This window comes from Nelumbo nucifera, chromosome 7, assembly GCF_055504915.1.
Source record: "Nelumbo nucifera cultivar China Antique chromosome 7, China Antique-T2T, whole genome shotgun sequence".
In the NCBI taxonomy this organism is placed as follows: domain Eukaryota; kingdom Viridiplantae; phylum Streptophyta; class Magnoliopsida; order Proteales; family Nelumbonaceae; genus Nelumbo; species Nelumbo nucifera.
The window spans coordinates 27446619-27463721 of NC_142655.1; the positions used below are offsets into that span (position 1 = coordinate 27446619).

Here is a 17103-nt window from a genome sequence, read left to right on the forward strand (position 1 = left end):
AAAACCCTAAAATTTTACGCTCTACAAAAAAACTCTAGAACCAGAGCATTAACTAGGAGAGACACTTGAAGGAGATCGAACGTGAGAAATCAGAGGAAGCAGAAAAAGGGCTGACACTTGAGAAGACGAAGACGAATCAACTTACTGCCTTACGAAGATGAAGAAGCTTGTTTTCTCTCTTTTCTAGTTTAGGAGATTTTTGCGATTTCGAGGAAGGGTTGAAGAACCAAAAGCGTAAGAAAAAGAATGACGGAGACTATGGGAGGAAGATAGAGGGAAGAGAGAGAGGTTGGCGGATGAAGGGTGTGCCGGGTCGAGAGGAAGGAGACAAGGGTAACTTTGGGTTAAAAAAAAATTAAACATCACGTGATATTATGTGCGTACGGATTTAACGGAATATTAACAAACATTAATGATAAGGGTAGAGTTGGTCAACTGTCACAAACAGTAAGGGTAATGTTAGTCAATTTTCAAACAGTAAGAATACACTTAGTCAATTAGCTAAACCATAAGGGTAGTTTAAGAAATTTACCCATATTGTAAAATCATGAGACACGTGGCAAGATCGGGATGATATTATCAATTTACACTTATCAATCGTGTGTTATAGTGAGGCTCGGCCTGGATTCCAAATCGGTCCGGTCACTGGGTTATAGGTTGAATTCTCCCATTATTCGGTTTTACTAATTAATTTATTTAACTAAAAATATTTAACAATAGTAAGTAATTTCATAAATTTAAAATAGTAAATATACTATTCTTTATAAACTACTAGAGCTGTCATTCTGTCAGTGGGTACCAATTATAGTCGGTCCGATCGCCCGGTTCGACCCGAGTTTGATAATTTATGGTAGGCGTAGGCGGCGCGTAGCAAAGAGAGTGATATAAACATTTCCTATTTGTGGAGTAGATAGAGGAGAGTGAGAGTGACTCTGTCCGTTATATGGATAAGGGGTGCTGCATTATTTTTATCTTTTTTATTGGCGAATAGATAAATTGCTTTCGCAAGTGGGTACATCATTGTGCGTGCCATCCAGTTCTTTCACCCATTCTTTAGGGTTATTGAGCTGCGCGGTTACAGAGGTAAGCTGCCATCGCCACATTCCAATCTCTCTCTCTCTCTCTTCACTGGTCTTCTTCGCCATTTCTCATCTGTTCCCTTCTCTGCATTTCCGCTGTTCTATTGCAGGTCTGCGATTCCACCTGTTTACTCACCGTCAGGTACCCTTTATGTCACACGGACTTTGTGGTGTTTTGTTATTTTATGTATCGGATGCTTTTAGAGGACTAGAATCGCGGGATCTGATCGGATAATTGAATGATCTGTTGTGTGTTTTGGATTCTCGTTTTTGTTTTAGTTTTTCTTAAACCAATACACTGCTGGAGCAGAATTCTGCTTCAAGGATGCTTCACATCCGAGATATCAAAGATCTAACGATCTTACTCTGTGTTTGATGCGATCATTCATCAGTTGATGGTGATAATCTGTTTCTTTTTGTTGTATGCATTCAATTCAGTTATTCCATATGCATGTATATCTCCCAGAATTTGATTTATAAGGTTGTAGCATTCATTTTGCTTAGATGAAGTGTGATGGGCTACTAGATGGTCAATTTTTCCAGTTAACAAACTCGTATATGGCCATAAAATTTCCTGTGGGCGTTTAAATCTGGGTTCTTTTTCAACACATTGCACGAATCTTTAAGTGGGTGTTCTATATGGATTTTAACTGGATCTAGTATGTCATAGACATCCTTACCAGAAACTGTTACCAATAATGCCCAAGCAAAATGCAGCTTACGTATCTAGCCAAGCTATCATGCATCTCATAGACTCATACATGTTTCTTTGTTAATTCTTGTAAATAGTACATGTTGCAAATAAAAAATTCCACACCAATTTTTTCTCGATGCCAGAATTTGTAATAATCACAGGGTGTCTCTAGATGCATGTAAATGCTCTTGAATTGTGATAATGTGTTATTGAATTTCAATCGAAATGTGATATGCTTGCATCCTTATGCACTATTTCTATCTAATTGTAAAGATGAGCTGGTCTTGTTAGTAATTCCGCGGCATTTGAACCCTCATTAATAATTATCATTTGCATTGGAATTTTATTCTGTCACCCAATAAATATTGTCCCATTTTTTGGAAAGGATAAGCCTTATAGGCTTATTGAATAATTTTAGCACCCATCTGAATTGGTTGTTTCAGAAGCATTCTCTTGTGGCATGTTTCTTTGTCAGATTGTAACATACATTGGTTTACATGAATTATTTGGTATGAAGGATGCAAGGAGCAATTCAGGCAATCCGATCACGTGGAAGCTTTCTCAAAAATGCAGTTCTGCAACACATCCGTGTAGTGGATCCAGTGATGCGGCCTCTTGTATTTTCACGCTTTGAGTCAGTTTCCCCTGCTCGATTGGAAGAAAATGGTTTTGAAACCACCACCATTTCAGATATATTGAAAGCCAAGGGTAAAGGTGCTGATGGTTCCTGGCTTTGGTGCACAACAGATGACACTGTTTATGATGCTGTAAAATCAGTATGTACTTTTTTTCTCCTCTATGTTTCTTTCAAGGCTTCTAATTTGAATGTCATTAGCACATTCAACTCCCTGCCCTATCTAAAATGTTTTGAATAGAAAAAACCCCAGAAAATTTGCTTTTGTTTTCCATGTAGCATAGGACTATTAGTTCAGATCTTGGCATCTTGTTGGCAACTTGCACTATGAGGAGTTGATGTGGAAAATACTTGGAGCCCTTTGAAATGCCAACGAAAGTGGCTTTGGCATAAATTCTGCTCCACAGAATGTGTGCCTTAAGGATGAGTTTAAGCCAAAAGTGTTTCTTTTTCCATATAAGCCTTTTAGCTCTGCACACTCACTTCTCATAATGAGTTCTGAATAGAAAGAAACAAATTACTTCGGTGATTCTTGCACATTGAAACTCAAATATAGTAGGTGGAAAGCTATTGTGCTTCTTGATGCACAAGGCAAGGAGTGGCATTGTGATAATTACGATGAACAGTATTCCGGGTCACACAAATCACTCTAGATAAATAGATGCATTCTCTTCCTTTTTGAATCTGATGAAATTTTCTTTAAAGCTCTTTTACAAGTTTTCTGTATGTGATTCCTCTCTCTCTCTCACTCTCACTCTCAGATTACAACTCATTTGTAATACCTGTCAATTGTTACCTACAAGGCTGCACCTGTTTGTTCAGTGAATGCTGATATACCTGTTCTAAGTTTTTTTTTTTTTTCGATTGAAAAGCAAGTTTCATACTTTCTATTGTATAAAATGAAACATGCAATCATCCAAACCCTAGAAAGGGCAAGGGTAAAAGAGTCTCACAGGGGAAACAAGGGCAGTGCAACAATTCTCTGTCCACAAAATATTGCAATGACCCATTCAGGAGGAGCCTGCCCAATAAAATAATTCCCTAGTTTGTCTGTTATGATGAGGAAGTATCCATGGCCATGAGGCTATCCCATCATATCAGTCTTTTCACTCTAATGACGGAATTTATTTAAATACAAAAGGAGGATGCACTGTATTAGGTGTATTGATACATGTTCACCAAGTTTATTATATTTGTTGCAGATGACACACAACAATGTTGGAGCATTGGTGGTGGTGAAACCAGGGGAACAAAAGTCAATTGCTGGAATTATTACAGAGAGAGGTAAGAATATTGACTTCAGATGCTCTATAACTATAAATGAATAGGTGATATGTTGGACATGTGTTATTTATTTTCCTGTGCTGCATTGTGGGTTCAATTATTTGTGAATGTAAGAGATAAAGCTTGCTTTGGATTGGTGAAACTAAGAACCTTTCAGTGCCCAATTTGAAGTGGTTCTTCTTCTCCATTGTGAATCCAAGGGGGATGAATTAACAGTCATGTGCATTGGGTAGTATGTGATGACATGATTGGATTTCCACATGTTCCAAGTATGATCTGATGGTCATATGCAAATCTCCCTCAATAATATCCTCTTCATACCCAACAAAAAAAAAAAAAAAAAGAATGCAAGTCCTTGAGGAGAGAAAGCAACTTTGCCATCACGCTAATACCAATCACAAATGTAAGCACAGTACTTACTGCTTTCCTGGAATACTCCGATGTTTGACCCCAGAAATTTAAGCTTAACAAGAGACTTATCTTTACTGGAATGAACAGAATAGGATCACTGATTTCCTTTGTAACGCTGTACGGGTCTATTTCAATTTCAACACCACTAGTAAAAGCACTATCACATCTCTTTTGAAGAAGCTGCCATGAAAGGAGCCAAGGAGGCAGCATAAGGGGTCGGGAACATGGAGGATCTGACGTGATCCTATCATTCCAGATGTAATAAAGTGGTTTTTGAATTTTTTTGATCAATAGTGGTTTTTGGTTTTTATTTGATCATCTTCATGTGTCTTAAAGACTTGATTGTCATACCTATTTCACAACACATTGCAAATGTTGAAATCATATATTCTTCATAAAGTCTTGACAATCACTTCACTTTTCCTTGTCAATTTTGCTGTGCATTGTAGCTTTACACTTGTGTCATCATCTGTCAATAGACCTGTTTACAGGCTGGGCTACATGCTTGGCTTTGGGGTGAGCCCAATCAAATATTTACAAAAGCTAAGCCTGAGCCTGGCCCATGAACAGGTCTTTCTGTCAACAGTATTTTATCAGGTTGATAAAAGAGTAATTTGGAGGTGGAGGGGCATATATGATTGCACAAGGGCATTTTATTTTGACCTGTTTATCTTTAATGTCGCATCTGGCAGTTTTAAGGGCACGCAATTGTTTACACCATGCACATTGTCTTTATGACTGCAGTGCTGTACATGTTATAAGCGTTCTTCAAGAATTAAATGGGTCTCATAGTGATTAAAAATCCTCAAGAATTACAATCCATGTGCTTAGTGACTGAAATTTTCTACTAATTATGTGATTTCCAGACTATCTCAGAAAGATCATAGTACAGGGACGATCATCCAAGTCGACAAAGGTTGGAGATATAATGACTGAAGAGGTATGAATTGAACACTCTAAATCCTGCTCAAGTTTCCTCATTTTGCAATGCTATTTGTGCATCTACTTCTATGGTTTTCAATTTGGTGACGATGAATCTATCTTTGTCTTGGCTGCTGATTTCAGAACAAGCTCATCACAGTGACACCCGAAACTAAAGTTCTTCGTGCAATGCAACTGATGACAGGTATATTTAATGTTTTTTACTTGTCTAGTCTTTTTAGTAATGATTTATTGAGGGGGGGTGCAGTGCACCTTTCAATGGGCATGGAATGAATTAAGAGTGACAATGTAGAATTTGGGTTTATGTTTGATTGGCAGAAAACCGGATCAGGCACATCCCTGTGATCAATGACAAGGGTATGATAGGCATGGTGTCCATCGGAGATGTTGTTCGGGCAGTGGTTACCGAGCACCGGGAGGAGTTGGACCGCCTTAATAAATACATACAGGGGGGTTACTAAACATGGGGTAGTGGATCGTGACAAATAACCATGCTGCCGCTGATGATGATGAAGAAAGATGTAGGACAAGTAACTCTTATGGTTCCTGGTGCTTTAAAACTGCTGGTGAATGTTTGTAAATAGTGTCTTTGCTGCTGCAACCATGCATCTTCTTGCCACCATCTTTTTGAGGTATAAGGTGGTGAATAATAAACGACTAACGTAATGGAAGCAGGTTGATGATCACTTGTCATTTACAATGTCGTCTCTTTGCATATTGGTTGACTGAGAGCTGCCAGTGAGACTAGAGGAGAATGCTAGGTCACAGATTTTTGTAGGATTTTGTTTGGGTGGATTAGGTTGGGTGCTTCATCATGTGACATCGACCTTAATGCCAATTGCCAACCTGGGTTGAAAAAGGTCAGACCATAACATGAGCTCGTCCTCAAGGCCACATGACGGTTTCCAGATCGGCACTCTAAGCTTGCGGAGATTGATCGAGTCATCTAAAATTCTGGATTAAGGTCCCTTCTCCCATGCTGAGTGCTGATGAAACTCGCATCACCTATTCCCTCTAGTCTGAAGCCAACGTGTTTCAAGTAACGCATGTTTCGTTGCCATTTACCTATATTAGGTTGTGTTTGGTACCATTGCTACTTCTATACCAACCAGTACCTTGTATTTTGGTTTGAATAAATGCGACAATTCAGTACCCGAATTTTCAAAATGTGACAACCCAGTACTCGAACTTTCAAAATGTAACAGTACCTAGTGTTAACCAGTCTGTTAATCGGCCGTTAAGTGACATTTGAAAAATAAAAAATGCTCTAAGAATGTTATCTAATTCTTTTTATCAACCATCCAAACATTGGCAATAAAATGAATAGTCCCAAATTCTAGATTCTTCTAAACAGTCACCAACTTTTTTGAATAGAAGAGGTTAGGATTTGGGACTGTTCAGATTTTTGTTAACGTTTGGATGGTTGATAAAGAGAATTAGATGGCATTTGAAGGGTGTTTTTGACTTTTGAAATGTCATTTAATGGCTGAAGACTGGTTAACGATAGGTCGACAAGTATTGGATTGTCATATTTTGAAAGTTCGGGTATTGGATTGTCATATTTTGAAAATTCAGGTTCTGAATTGTTGCATTTTAAAGTTCGGGGAACAAATTGTCACTCGAGCCAAAGTATAGGGGGAATTTTCCATATTTATAGTACAAACAACACTAAATTTGACATTTCATAGGAATCAATGGTATCCCATGTTGTATTGCTAATTCAAATAATTTGTGATAATATATATATATATATATATATGTGTGTGTGTATTATGTATGTATGTATACATATGTATATATTCTCATAAAATTTGCATTGACCAACTCAAAATGTTGTAAGTAAAAGTGACAATGGTACAAAATGCAACTATAGTCCTTTGGTCCTTAAATTTTTTATGTTTTAATCATGGTTTCGAAAAATGGATTGGATTGAACGGTCAGACTGGTTGACCTGGGAACTAGTTAGGCAGCCAGTTTCATTTCATCCTAAAATCATTCATGACCGTGGACTTGGTTAGTGACTTGCTAACCTAGGCGGTAAAACCGTCGATCCATTGACCTAACAATGGTTTTTGGCTGTTTTTATTTATTTTTTAATCAGAATAAGTTGTCTGCTTGAACTGGACGGTTGGACCATTTGACTTGGGGACCGGTGACCAAAATGGTTTTGTGTCCGGTCTAGTTTTTAAAACCTTGGTTTTAATCGAACATCTTTAAGGAGTTTTGGCTTCATTGTGCCTAAGGCCGTGCTTGTATTGCTTTCAATTGTTGTGGGATTTCTTTTCATTTGCTATTGTTAAAGGTACAAGATTGGATCCAAGCATGACTTTAGCAGGAGAGGAACATGCATTGATGTAATCTCTCTCTTAATGCTATCTTCAGCTGTTCTACGAATCTTGGAAGCAGGGTTCGGCATGGGTTTGCCTCAACCTAACCTGACTCTCCAGTGCCCTAACCCAAACCCAACTAAAAAATTAGGTAATTCTTGAACTTGACCTGACCTTATAGGGTCTAACCCAATACCAACCCGTAATATTTCAACTGTATTTTTTAACACATTTTAAAGACCTAAAATTCATTAATTTAAATTAGGAAATTGTTTTATAGATTTTAAGGTGTCACTTTTTCATTTAAAAAAAGAAGAAAACCAAAATCAACATGTAAATACATCTTAAACTTTAAGACTATAGAATTAGAAATTAAGAAGTTACAAGAGCACTTTGTATATACGAAGGGTGTTATGCTCCAAAGGGGCGGGCCAGTCAAAACTTGAACCCAACTCGGGTTGAAGAATCAAAACCCTAACCCAACCCTAAAATTGAATATTTCTCACACTCTGACTATAGGATCAAGTCTACTTGGAACAGTTTAGGGACGTTGCATGTGGAACGCCCCCAACAAGAAACCCTCCATTCTCCATATGTTAACAATCATCACAAAGAAGGGCAGATTTAGAAAAGAGAACAATTAGGAGTTATAAATGAAAATGACAAAAAAAAAAAAGCACAAAAGCAGTTGTCCAACAAGTTGTTATATATTCACCTTCCACTTGTATGATAACATCTAAAAGTTGCATGATAGCATGAAAGGAATGAAATTTAATGAAAATGATAGATAACAAGGGTTTTGTTTTAAAAGGCTGAAGCATGCAGCCCTTCAAATGATTGCCTGAGTTGATTTGGTCAATCCAGATTTTTCACCATAGGTTGTACTTTGTAGGCTGTTTGTGTGTGGGATCTACTTTATAAGCCTTTGTACTTTAGCCCTCTTAGGGTATGTTTGGAACCGTGGTTGTTTTTCAAAAACAAACGGTGCTACATTGGATCCGCATAGGCGTTTTAACAAATGCCCATGTATCTTATTGTTTGGTTCAGCTGATTATTAAAAAACCAGGCATGCCTCGAAAATCCGGACCCCACTGATGCAATGCCATTTCCCCCAATGATTGACTAATGTGTATCCTATGTGGTGCTTACCTGTCAGCACATACATGAAAAACGGTGATGAAAATCACCTTACCAAACAACATAGTATTGCTCACTGCTTACATGGTAGAAGCATTTTTTTTTTTTGTGAAAAATGGGTCTTAAAAGCATGGGCGTTTTTTTTTTGAATATCGGTTCCAAAAAGCACCTACGCTTCCAAACACCATGTTAAACTGGCACTAGTTACAAGAAGATAGAGGTTAGAGCTACTCAGTTACAGCTAGTTGTAGGACTATCGCCTCCGACTCTCCATGGCGGTGTTTGGAAGTTGGAACTGGTGCCATTGCTCCAGAAAACAGTGACATATCAGCGCTACATTGGAAAAATCGATGTTCTAGGAAATGCCAATATGTTTGAAACTGTTTTTCCATAAAAAATGGTGCTCCAAGCCACGCCTTGGAAATCGAGTAGGCGTGGTTTGAAGCAATGCTGAATTTGACATTTTCTCAAATTGGAGCTTGTTGCTGCCAACGGGAACATGATGTGGCAGTGACGTGGACTTCCTATAATGGGTACCAGTGCTAAAAACAGATATGGAGCATTGGTACCAAACAGAAGGTGTTGTTGTTGCTCCAGGAAACATCCTACTTGGAAGCAACGTTTCCAAACAAAAAAAAAGACCGTTTTCTCAAAAAATGGTGCTTCCAACCCACACATATACAACGCCGGTTTGAGCACTGGTACTAGACCTGTTCATGGGCCGGGCCGGGCCGGGCTTGGGCCGGGTTTTGACTCTTTATTAATAGAAAATTGTTAGGCCCGAGCCCGAGCCCGGCCCTGATAAAAAGCCCGAAGCCCGAGCCCGAGCCCGAAGCCCGACCTAATAAAAGAAATTCAAAATTTTCCCTATTCAAATGAACATTTTCTATTTTAATTTAGATGTTTTTTCCCTATTTAAATGAACAATGGGCCTACAAGTGAATCAATGACCTTCTCAAATCAAAAAAATTATTCAAATAGACATCACATAGGGTTTTTACTTAGGTTTAACTATAGGTCGGGCTGGGTTTACTTAGGATTAACTATAGGTTGGGCCGGGCTGGGCTATTTTGGCAAAGCCTGAGGCCGACTCGAATTTTATGCGGGCCAGGCTTTTTGGCCCGAGGTTAAGCCCGTGGGCCAAAAATCCTGTTCAAGCCCGTCCGGGGGTCAGGCCGGGCCGGGCCGGCCCATTGGGCCACCCGGTCTACGAACAGGTCTAACTGGTACCAAACAAGAGTTGTTGTTGCTCTAGGAAACGTCCTACCTGGCAGCAATGTTCCCAAACAAAAGGAAACGCTGTTCTCAGAAAATGGTACTTCCAACCCACACATATACAACACCGTTTTCTCAAACGATGTTGTATCTGCAGCATCGATGCCAAACATATACCAAGTTTTTCACTAGATATTGAATAGGGGAGGAAGTCCAGTCGCCCAATTTGAGGAATTTTAATTGCATTGGGTTCAGGTTTAGACTTGGGCCAAATGAAGATTTAACAAATCCCCAACCCACTCTAGCCTAAGTTGCACCCCCTAGATATCCTTTTTTAATTTGTTGGCTTATTTTTTTGGTGCAAATCTAAGCCGAAAACAAATTTTACACCCATTCCAATTTTGCATCCATTTGTTTGTAATTATGATTTACACTCTTACTTGACAAAAAAATTGAAACTTTTATCTATGGTTTTTGAATCGCCGTTGATCCGGATGGTTGGACCGTTCAGTCCGAGAACTGTCTAGATAACCGGTTTCATTTTACCCCAAACCCAGATGGTCAGACTCCCGATACACTATTGACTGGGCGGTCGAATCATCAACCTGTTCAATGGTTTTGGCTGTTTTTTTAATTATTTTTTTATTTTTTGTTGTCAGAACGGGCCATCCGTTCGAACCAGACAGTCGAACTATTGACCTGGAAACCGGTGGCTAGAACGATTCTATTTCCAGGTTGTCTTTTAAAACCATACTTTTATCTCATTTGCATTTAATGGCAGTGTAAGAATTGAATCCCAAAAGCTTATACAAAATTTACATTAGTTGGGATTTGCACCCAACAAAACCCATTCCAACATGATCCACACTGCACATCTCACCATGAGACTAGGGTCCCACCATGTCTGACATGTAAAAGGTGTTGGGTCATGTTGGAGGCGTAATGGAACATATTTCATTGGGAGAAGATCTAGACTCAATTCTCTCTCATATAAAGTTGGGACCATATCATCTTGCTTACCCCACTCCCAAGCAAATAACCTTCTTATCTCTATTCTCTTTCATACAAGGTTGGGACCACACCAATTTATTTCATATTTGAATTCTTACAAGCAAATAAAGGACATATCTGAAGAAAAATAAGAGGGCCTTGAGGGCTCGTTTGGTTCACGGGAATATGGTCTGGAATCGGAATAGGAATGGGACATTCTGATTCTAACTGTTTAGTTGGACAGAATCAAAATCTCATTCTCATTCCTGGTGGAATGGCATTACCCCACTTGACCTCCCTTTCCCTTGGGAATGAAATCTCATTCCAGCTATTCCAATTTCCATTCTGATTCCTGTTATGGGAATGAAATCTATTTGCACTCCATGCATTTACACCAGTGCAAATTTCAACAAACTAGACCTTTGTGCGTTGGAATTGATGAATGTTAAAGAAATTTGAAGATTTTTTTACTTCCTTCAAACCATTCTTGAAGTTTCTTTTGATTTCTGTCAGAATCAGAATGGTGTATTCCATAACCTATTTGGTTTAGATGATAATCGAAATTGGAATTAGAATCAGCTGAAGTGGGATCTCAATTCAAAGGTATGGGGGACAGGGGGAGGGAACAGGGGGAGGGAATGGCCACTCTCTCAAATGGGGGAATGTCATTCCACTGGGAATGGAAATGGGATTCTGATTCTACCCAACTAAATAGTTGGAATCGGAATGGACCATTTTGATTCCGATCCCAAACCCCTATTCCCACGAACCAAACAGATTTTTATGCAATGGACAACAATGAAAAAAATCATTATGACAAGGAAAATATGAAAATTGGACAAATACAATAAATGATACAAATTCAAGCTAACATTGAGTTTCATTTAGCAAGAGCATACGAGCTTTTACCAGTTGGAGATATTCTTTTTTTTTTATGGTGTTTGGAAGCGTGGGCACTTTTTGGGACTGATTTTCAAGAAAAAATGCCCATGCTTCCAAGACCCGTTTTTCACACACACACACAAAAAAATGCTTCTGCCACGTAGGCAGTGAGCAACACTATGTTGTTTGGTAAGGTGATTTTCATCACCGTTTTTCATGTATGTGGTGACAGGTAAGCACCACATAGGATACACATCTGTCAATTGTTGGGGGAAATTGTTCATTGATTTGGCGTTCCATGCATCGATGGGGTCCCGATTTTCAAAGCATGCCCGACTTTTTAATAATCGGCTGAACCAAACAATTAGATACATGCATTTGTTGAAATGCCTATGTGGATCCAATATACCGTTTTTTTAAAAAACGGCCACGGTTCTAACCATCCCCTTAGTTTCAATGCATACTTGGGTTGGATGGAAGAGGTAAATGGTTCCATTTTACACAAAATGATAAAAATGAAGAAATTGTACAATTCTTAAAAAAGGGTCCCAAAATCATGATATCTCAAAACTTTTAACCAATTGGTATCATAAAAGTAGTATCCAATCAATTGATATTCAACAAAATCAAGGATTAAAATATCCATGACCACTAATATAGGATATTTCACAATTGGGTATGTATTGCACCGGTCATATATATTGGTTTGATATGCTTCCATATTAGATATTCATGTTGCATTGTCCTATCGATATGCATTATTGACACTTGATTTCACAATTCTGCATATTGAATTCTTCTGGACTGCTTTTGGACATTAATAAAAATTGAAAATTATAATTATAAAAACTGAAATAGAGTTATAATTATAAAAATTAAAACAAATAATTTAATATTTATTTTCCCCAAAAGTTTAATAAATAAAAAATTATTTTATCTGTCTTAAATGATTTATATGTTTTATTTTATATATAAATTATATGTTAAAAATAAAAAAGATACATATTGTTTAAAAAATTAGACTTATTGTTTGCATAAAAATACTATATAAATGAAATTTCTAAAAAGATAATAAAAATTGAAACTTTTAATTATACAAATGGAAATAGATAATTTAGGATTTAATTTTCCCAAAAAAATTAATAGAAAATGGAAATTATAAAAATAATTTATTTTATATACCTTAAATGATTTATATGTTTTGTTTTACAATTATATGTTAAAATTTTAAAAAAATATTATTTGAAAAATAGGGCTATTATTTATATAAAAATATTAAATAAATAGAATTTCCCAAAAAAACTAATAAAAATTGAAAATTATAATTATAAAAACTGAAATAGAGTGATAATTTTTGTATGGTGTGTATATGTTCTAGGATCTTGGTGTTGTTGATTGTAATGTTTCACTTCATATAACCTATTAAAGTGTACATTTTTCATGTGTTTATACCTTAATTCATAGACAATTTAGTTTTAGGTTTGTTGTTATTAACATATTTATGTGATTTGTATGCATTTCCTAGCACATCCAATCATTTTCAAAAACTGTCCGATACAATACCCAACACCAATACTTTGATCCTTGATCAAAATTCATGGAGGTTTTGATTGGTCAAAACTGAATAATGAATAAATATATCTTAGTGAAAATGTTATAAAATAATGAATATTAAATATATAATTATGTTGAATTTTTGTGAAAGAACAATTTAATATTGCTTTAAAAATACAAGTTAAAAAACAAATTAGTTTACTTTGGGCATTTTCATGCATTTAATACTACTTATGCCAACTCTTGAGGCACGGTTCATAAAAAAGTTTTTGAACTTAAGAATATTGTTAGCCACATCATATATCTCTAATTTGGAAGATTATTTTCTTGCAAATATTATTAATTGTCTTATAAAAAATAGAGATATGACAATGATAAATTAAAGGGTTTTTTATTGTTCAGTCCACCCCCAGAAATCTTATCTCCACCGTACAGTTGGGATAGGTGCCAGTTCGGAATTGATGCCAATTCACGGGCGGGTATGGGTGTTATAGGTGGAGGTATTTATAATTTTGAATTATTGTAGGTCTGCAGTTAAATTCAGAATTCTGAGATGGAGTGCAGTCAACTTATCCCTAAATTAAATCATAATATAATTAAAAATATACATGTGACTTCCAACTACCACCTCCTATAGGGTTGTCAATGGGTTGGGTCTGGTTCAGGATAGGGTGGAACCATCTCAAACTAATAAGAAAATTAATTAATTATTGGTCCCGAACCAGACCCCTTAGGGTTTACAATTTGTCCTATATAACTAGAACCAAATTGATTATTAATCAGTACAATGAATGGGATTGAACTATCTTTCCCAACTGCTCAATTGTTTAACACTACATTCTAAATGAAATGACTTATCAAGATTCAAGTATTGATAAGTCTTGTTAAAAGACCCTTTTCTTCAAAATAGGAAAAAAAAGGCCATGAAGAAGCTTGGACAGCTTTCATTTTGAGAAATGGAAGTATTGAGTAATTAATTTTATTTGAAAATATTCATGCAGGTTTGGATCTTACAAGAATAGACATGGGAATAAGGATTAGGGCAAATGATGAGAGGTGATACTTTTTTGGACACATTACATACAAAACCATGTATACAATCCCTTTGGGTCTGAGTTGGTTCGGGACAACCAAAACAGGTCTCGAGTCGACAATTGGTTTGGTTGGTTCGGTTTTATTGAGTAGACCTGACAATGGATTCATAGTAACATCTCTATACAAACATTTTCAATCCAAGGTAGGTACTTCAACTTTCAGAACTTCTTCCAATGGAGATTTGTGCAAATCATGGATACGTTAGTGGACTCAGAGCCTAAATTGCATGTCATAAAACTTATAACCTGAATTGCTTGAAAAATTATCATGGGGTGTTGCAGTCCAAACAAACGGTCCTCCATCAAGTGATCCGCTCTCAGTAGCCTAATTTACCTAGTGCTTTGAACAATGTCAATGTTCCAAGTGTCAGAACTTACATTGACAAGCAATATTTTAAAAGGATAAGTGGACTGCAATCCACCTCATAAATCTAAAATTGTACCTCCCTATTATTCTATTAGTACTCCCCTATAAACTGCATCCCGTGAATTTGGTATCAATCCACAGATAGAATTCAGTCCACCCTTATAAATCTTAGCTCCACCTTAGGGGTGGACTGAACTATAAAAACCCCTTTAACTGTTTGGTCCGAACTGATGGCCCATTGCAATTTTAAGAAAATAAAAAAAGATTAAAATAAAAACACCCAAAACCATTGTTTGGGTCAAACAGGTCGATGGTTAGATCGCTTGGGTCAATGGGTTGTTGACCAAGTCAATGGTGTTTGTCAAAGGAATAATTCAGGGGTAAAATGGAACTAATTACCTGGATGGTTTCTGAGCCAAACACTACAACCATCTGGGTTAATGACAGTTCAAAAATCATGTTGATAAGCATAATCACTCAAGAATAGGGGTGCAACTTGGGTGGCGCTACCTGAGCCCAAAAAATTTTATACGGGCTGGGCTTGGAATTTTGGTCTTCGAGCCCAAGAAGGTGAGATTTTTTTTTTGGGCCGGGCTTGGGCCTAGCCCTTAGGTAGCCCAAACCTAGCCTGAGCCAGACGCAAATACACATATGTATATGATATGTAAATTTTGCATACATATTTACATAAATATAATTGCATACATACATACATACATACATATATACATACATACATATATATATATATATATATATATATATATATATATATACACACACACAAATATATGTATACATATTTGCATAAATACATACATATGTATAATTTTAGAATGGGTTCATTGACCAACTTGAGCCTGGCCCGAGCCCAAACTTAACCTGAATGCATCAAATTACAGTGCGGACTAGGCTCGGGTTGGGAAGATTGGGCTTGACCTAGGGCCGAGCATGAGTTGACCATTAACCTGGCCCAATCTTGCACCCCTACTCGAGAGCAAACCATCTTTTTTTTTTTTTTGTAAACATTCAAGGATCAGAGATCAAATCAGCCCCCCCCCCCCCACCACCGTCCCCACAGCACATCCCCACTGTATATTGGGAACATCTCCCGATGATGTGCTGTGAGACGTTGTGGGGGGCAATCTTGTGGGGGATGATTTGATCTCCCAAGGATTGTTGAAGATATTGACTTGTCACTCATTAGATGATCCATTTGCATTCCCTTTAAAAGATATTGTCTACAAGTCAAGACCTTTGCCGCTAGAAATTGGAATCCTTCAAATATTTATTCTTTTAACACTTGCACCCATCATTTTTTCTTTGAGAAACCTCTAAGGTTGCATTTGGCATTCCTTATTTTAAGGACTTATCATCTCTTTATTTTCATTATACAAAACATTTTGTTGTTGTTGTAAAATATAAATTGGTAAAATAACGTATAATATCGGGTTTATGCTTAGATTTTAGACCTTTTTTAGGTATTTTCTTGAAGTGCACTTCAAATAAGAAAACCTTTTTTTTTGTATTCCTTTTTCTTGAAAGCCCAAAGGCAAATTCATTCACCAATCAACGAGTTCATCTCACAAGAAATTACATTGAGTACAAAAGGGGAGTTGATGACAATGTGGTTGCTTTATTACAGGTTAAAGCAATTTTGGCTAACAAATGAGCAGCTTCGATAGACTCCCTTTGAACATGACATATTCTGTGAGATAGAAGGCAAATGATGAAGCTTCTGCAATTAGTGATTAGCGTATGGGTACGCCAAGGAAGGGATAGTGACCCATCCAACAGAAGTTGGCAAAGTACTTGGTAATCGCCTTCAATAATGACTTAGGAAAGATGCCATTCAACTGAAAATTTCAAGGGTTAAGTACTCTGCAACCCAATGCAGAATTCTGAATTACAACCTTCTCATAGTCTATTAGTAGCCCCCACCCCTATAAACTGCATCCTGCCAGTGGATTTGACATCAATCCATGGTCAGGATTCACCCCAACTGTTTGGTGGGGCTAAAGAATTCTTAGCTGGGCTGATCAGTCGTTCTCCCAAATTTCAATCTTTCAATCATTGTTGTAGCCTCAACCTCTAATAGAGATAGTTTGTTGCACTCAGATGGTCTCTAATGAGGAACCCCAAGGGTTCAAAATATCAATACGCCCAATATGTCGGACGAATTGATACCTTTTTTTTTTTACTTTTTAATTTTTTTTTTTCAAAATCAATTCAGGGGGGCTGGTTTAGAACTCCACCCCCTGAACTGGTTAGACCTCCGATACACCCACTGTAAGGGTGTTTTGGAGAAGTCCCGGAACGATATCTTTCGACCGATACGAATCAATACATGTCGATACTTCAAACTTTGAGAACCCAAAACCAGATTTGAGAACTCCAACCGTCCCATCTACATTTAGTTTGACCAAACCATGGGGTGGTCTTCACCCCATCTACATCTACATTTGAGAGTGACTATCTTGGTGTGCAATAAAG

General features: G+C 37.2%; 1 protein-coding gene across 2 annotated transcripts; it reads left to right on the plus strand.

The window, feature by feature from the left end:
- The first annotated feature begins 958 nt into the window (after positions 1-958).
- On the plus strand, positions 959-5744 carry LOC104593392 (CBS domain-containing protein CBSX3, mitochondrial-like). Of its 2 annotated transcripts, XM_010253191.3 has the most exons (7): positions 959-1083; positions 1190-1221; positions 2291-2549; positions 3610-3691; positions 4969-5042; positions 5168-5228; positions 5363-5744. In XM_010253191.3, the coding sequence occupies exons 3-7, from the start codon at positions 2292-2294 to the stop codon at positions 5503-5505; spliced, it is 618 nt and encodes a 205-aa protein (XP_010251493.1). In that variant the 5' UTR covers positions 959-1083; positions 1190-1221; position 2291; the 3' UTR covers positions 5506-5744. The 2 variants fall into 2 exon arrangements, with proteins under 2 accessions (XP_010251493.1, XP_088748515.1); XM_088892389.1 differs by lacking the exons at positions 959-1083; positions 1190-1221 and adding an exon at positions 1309-1477.
- Positions 5745-17103: the final 11359 nt, after the last annotated feature.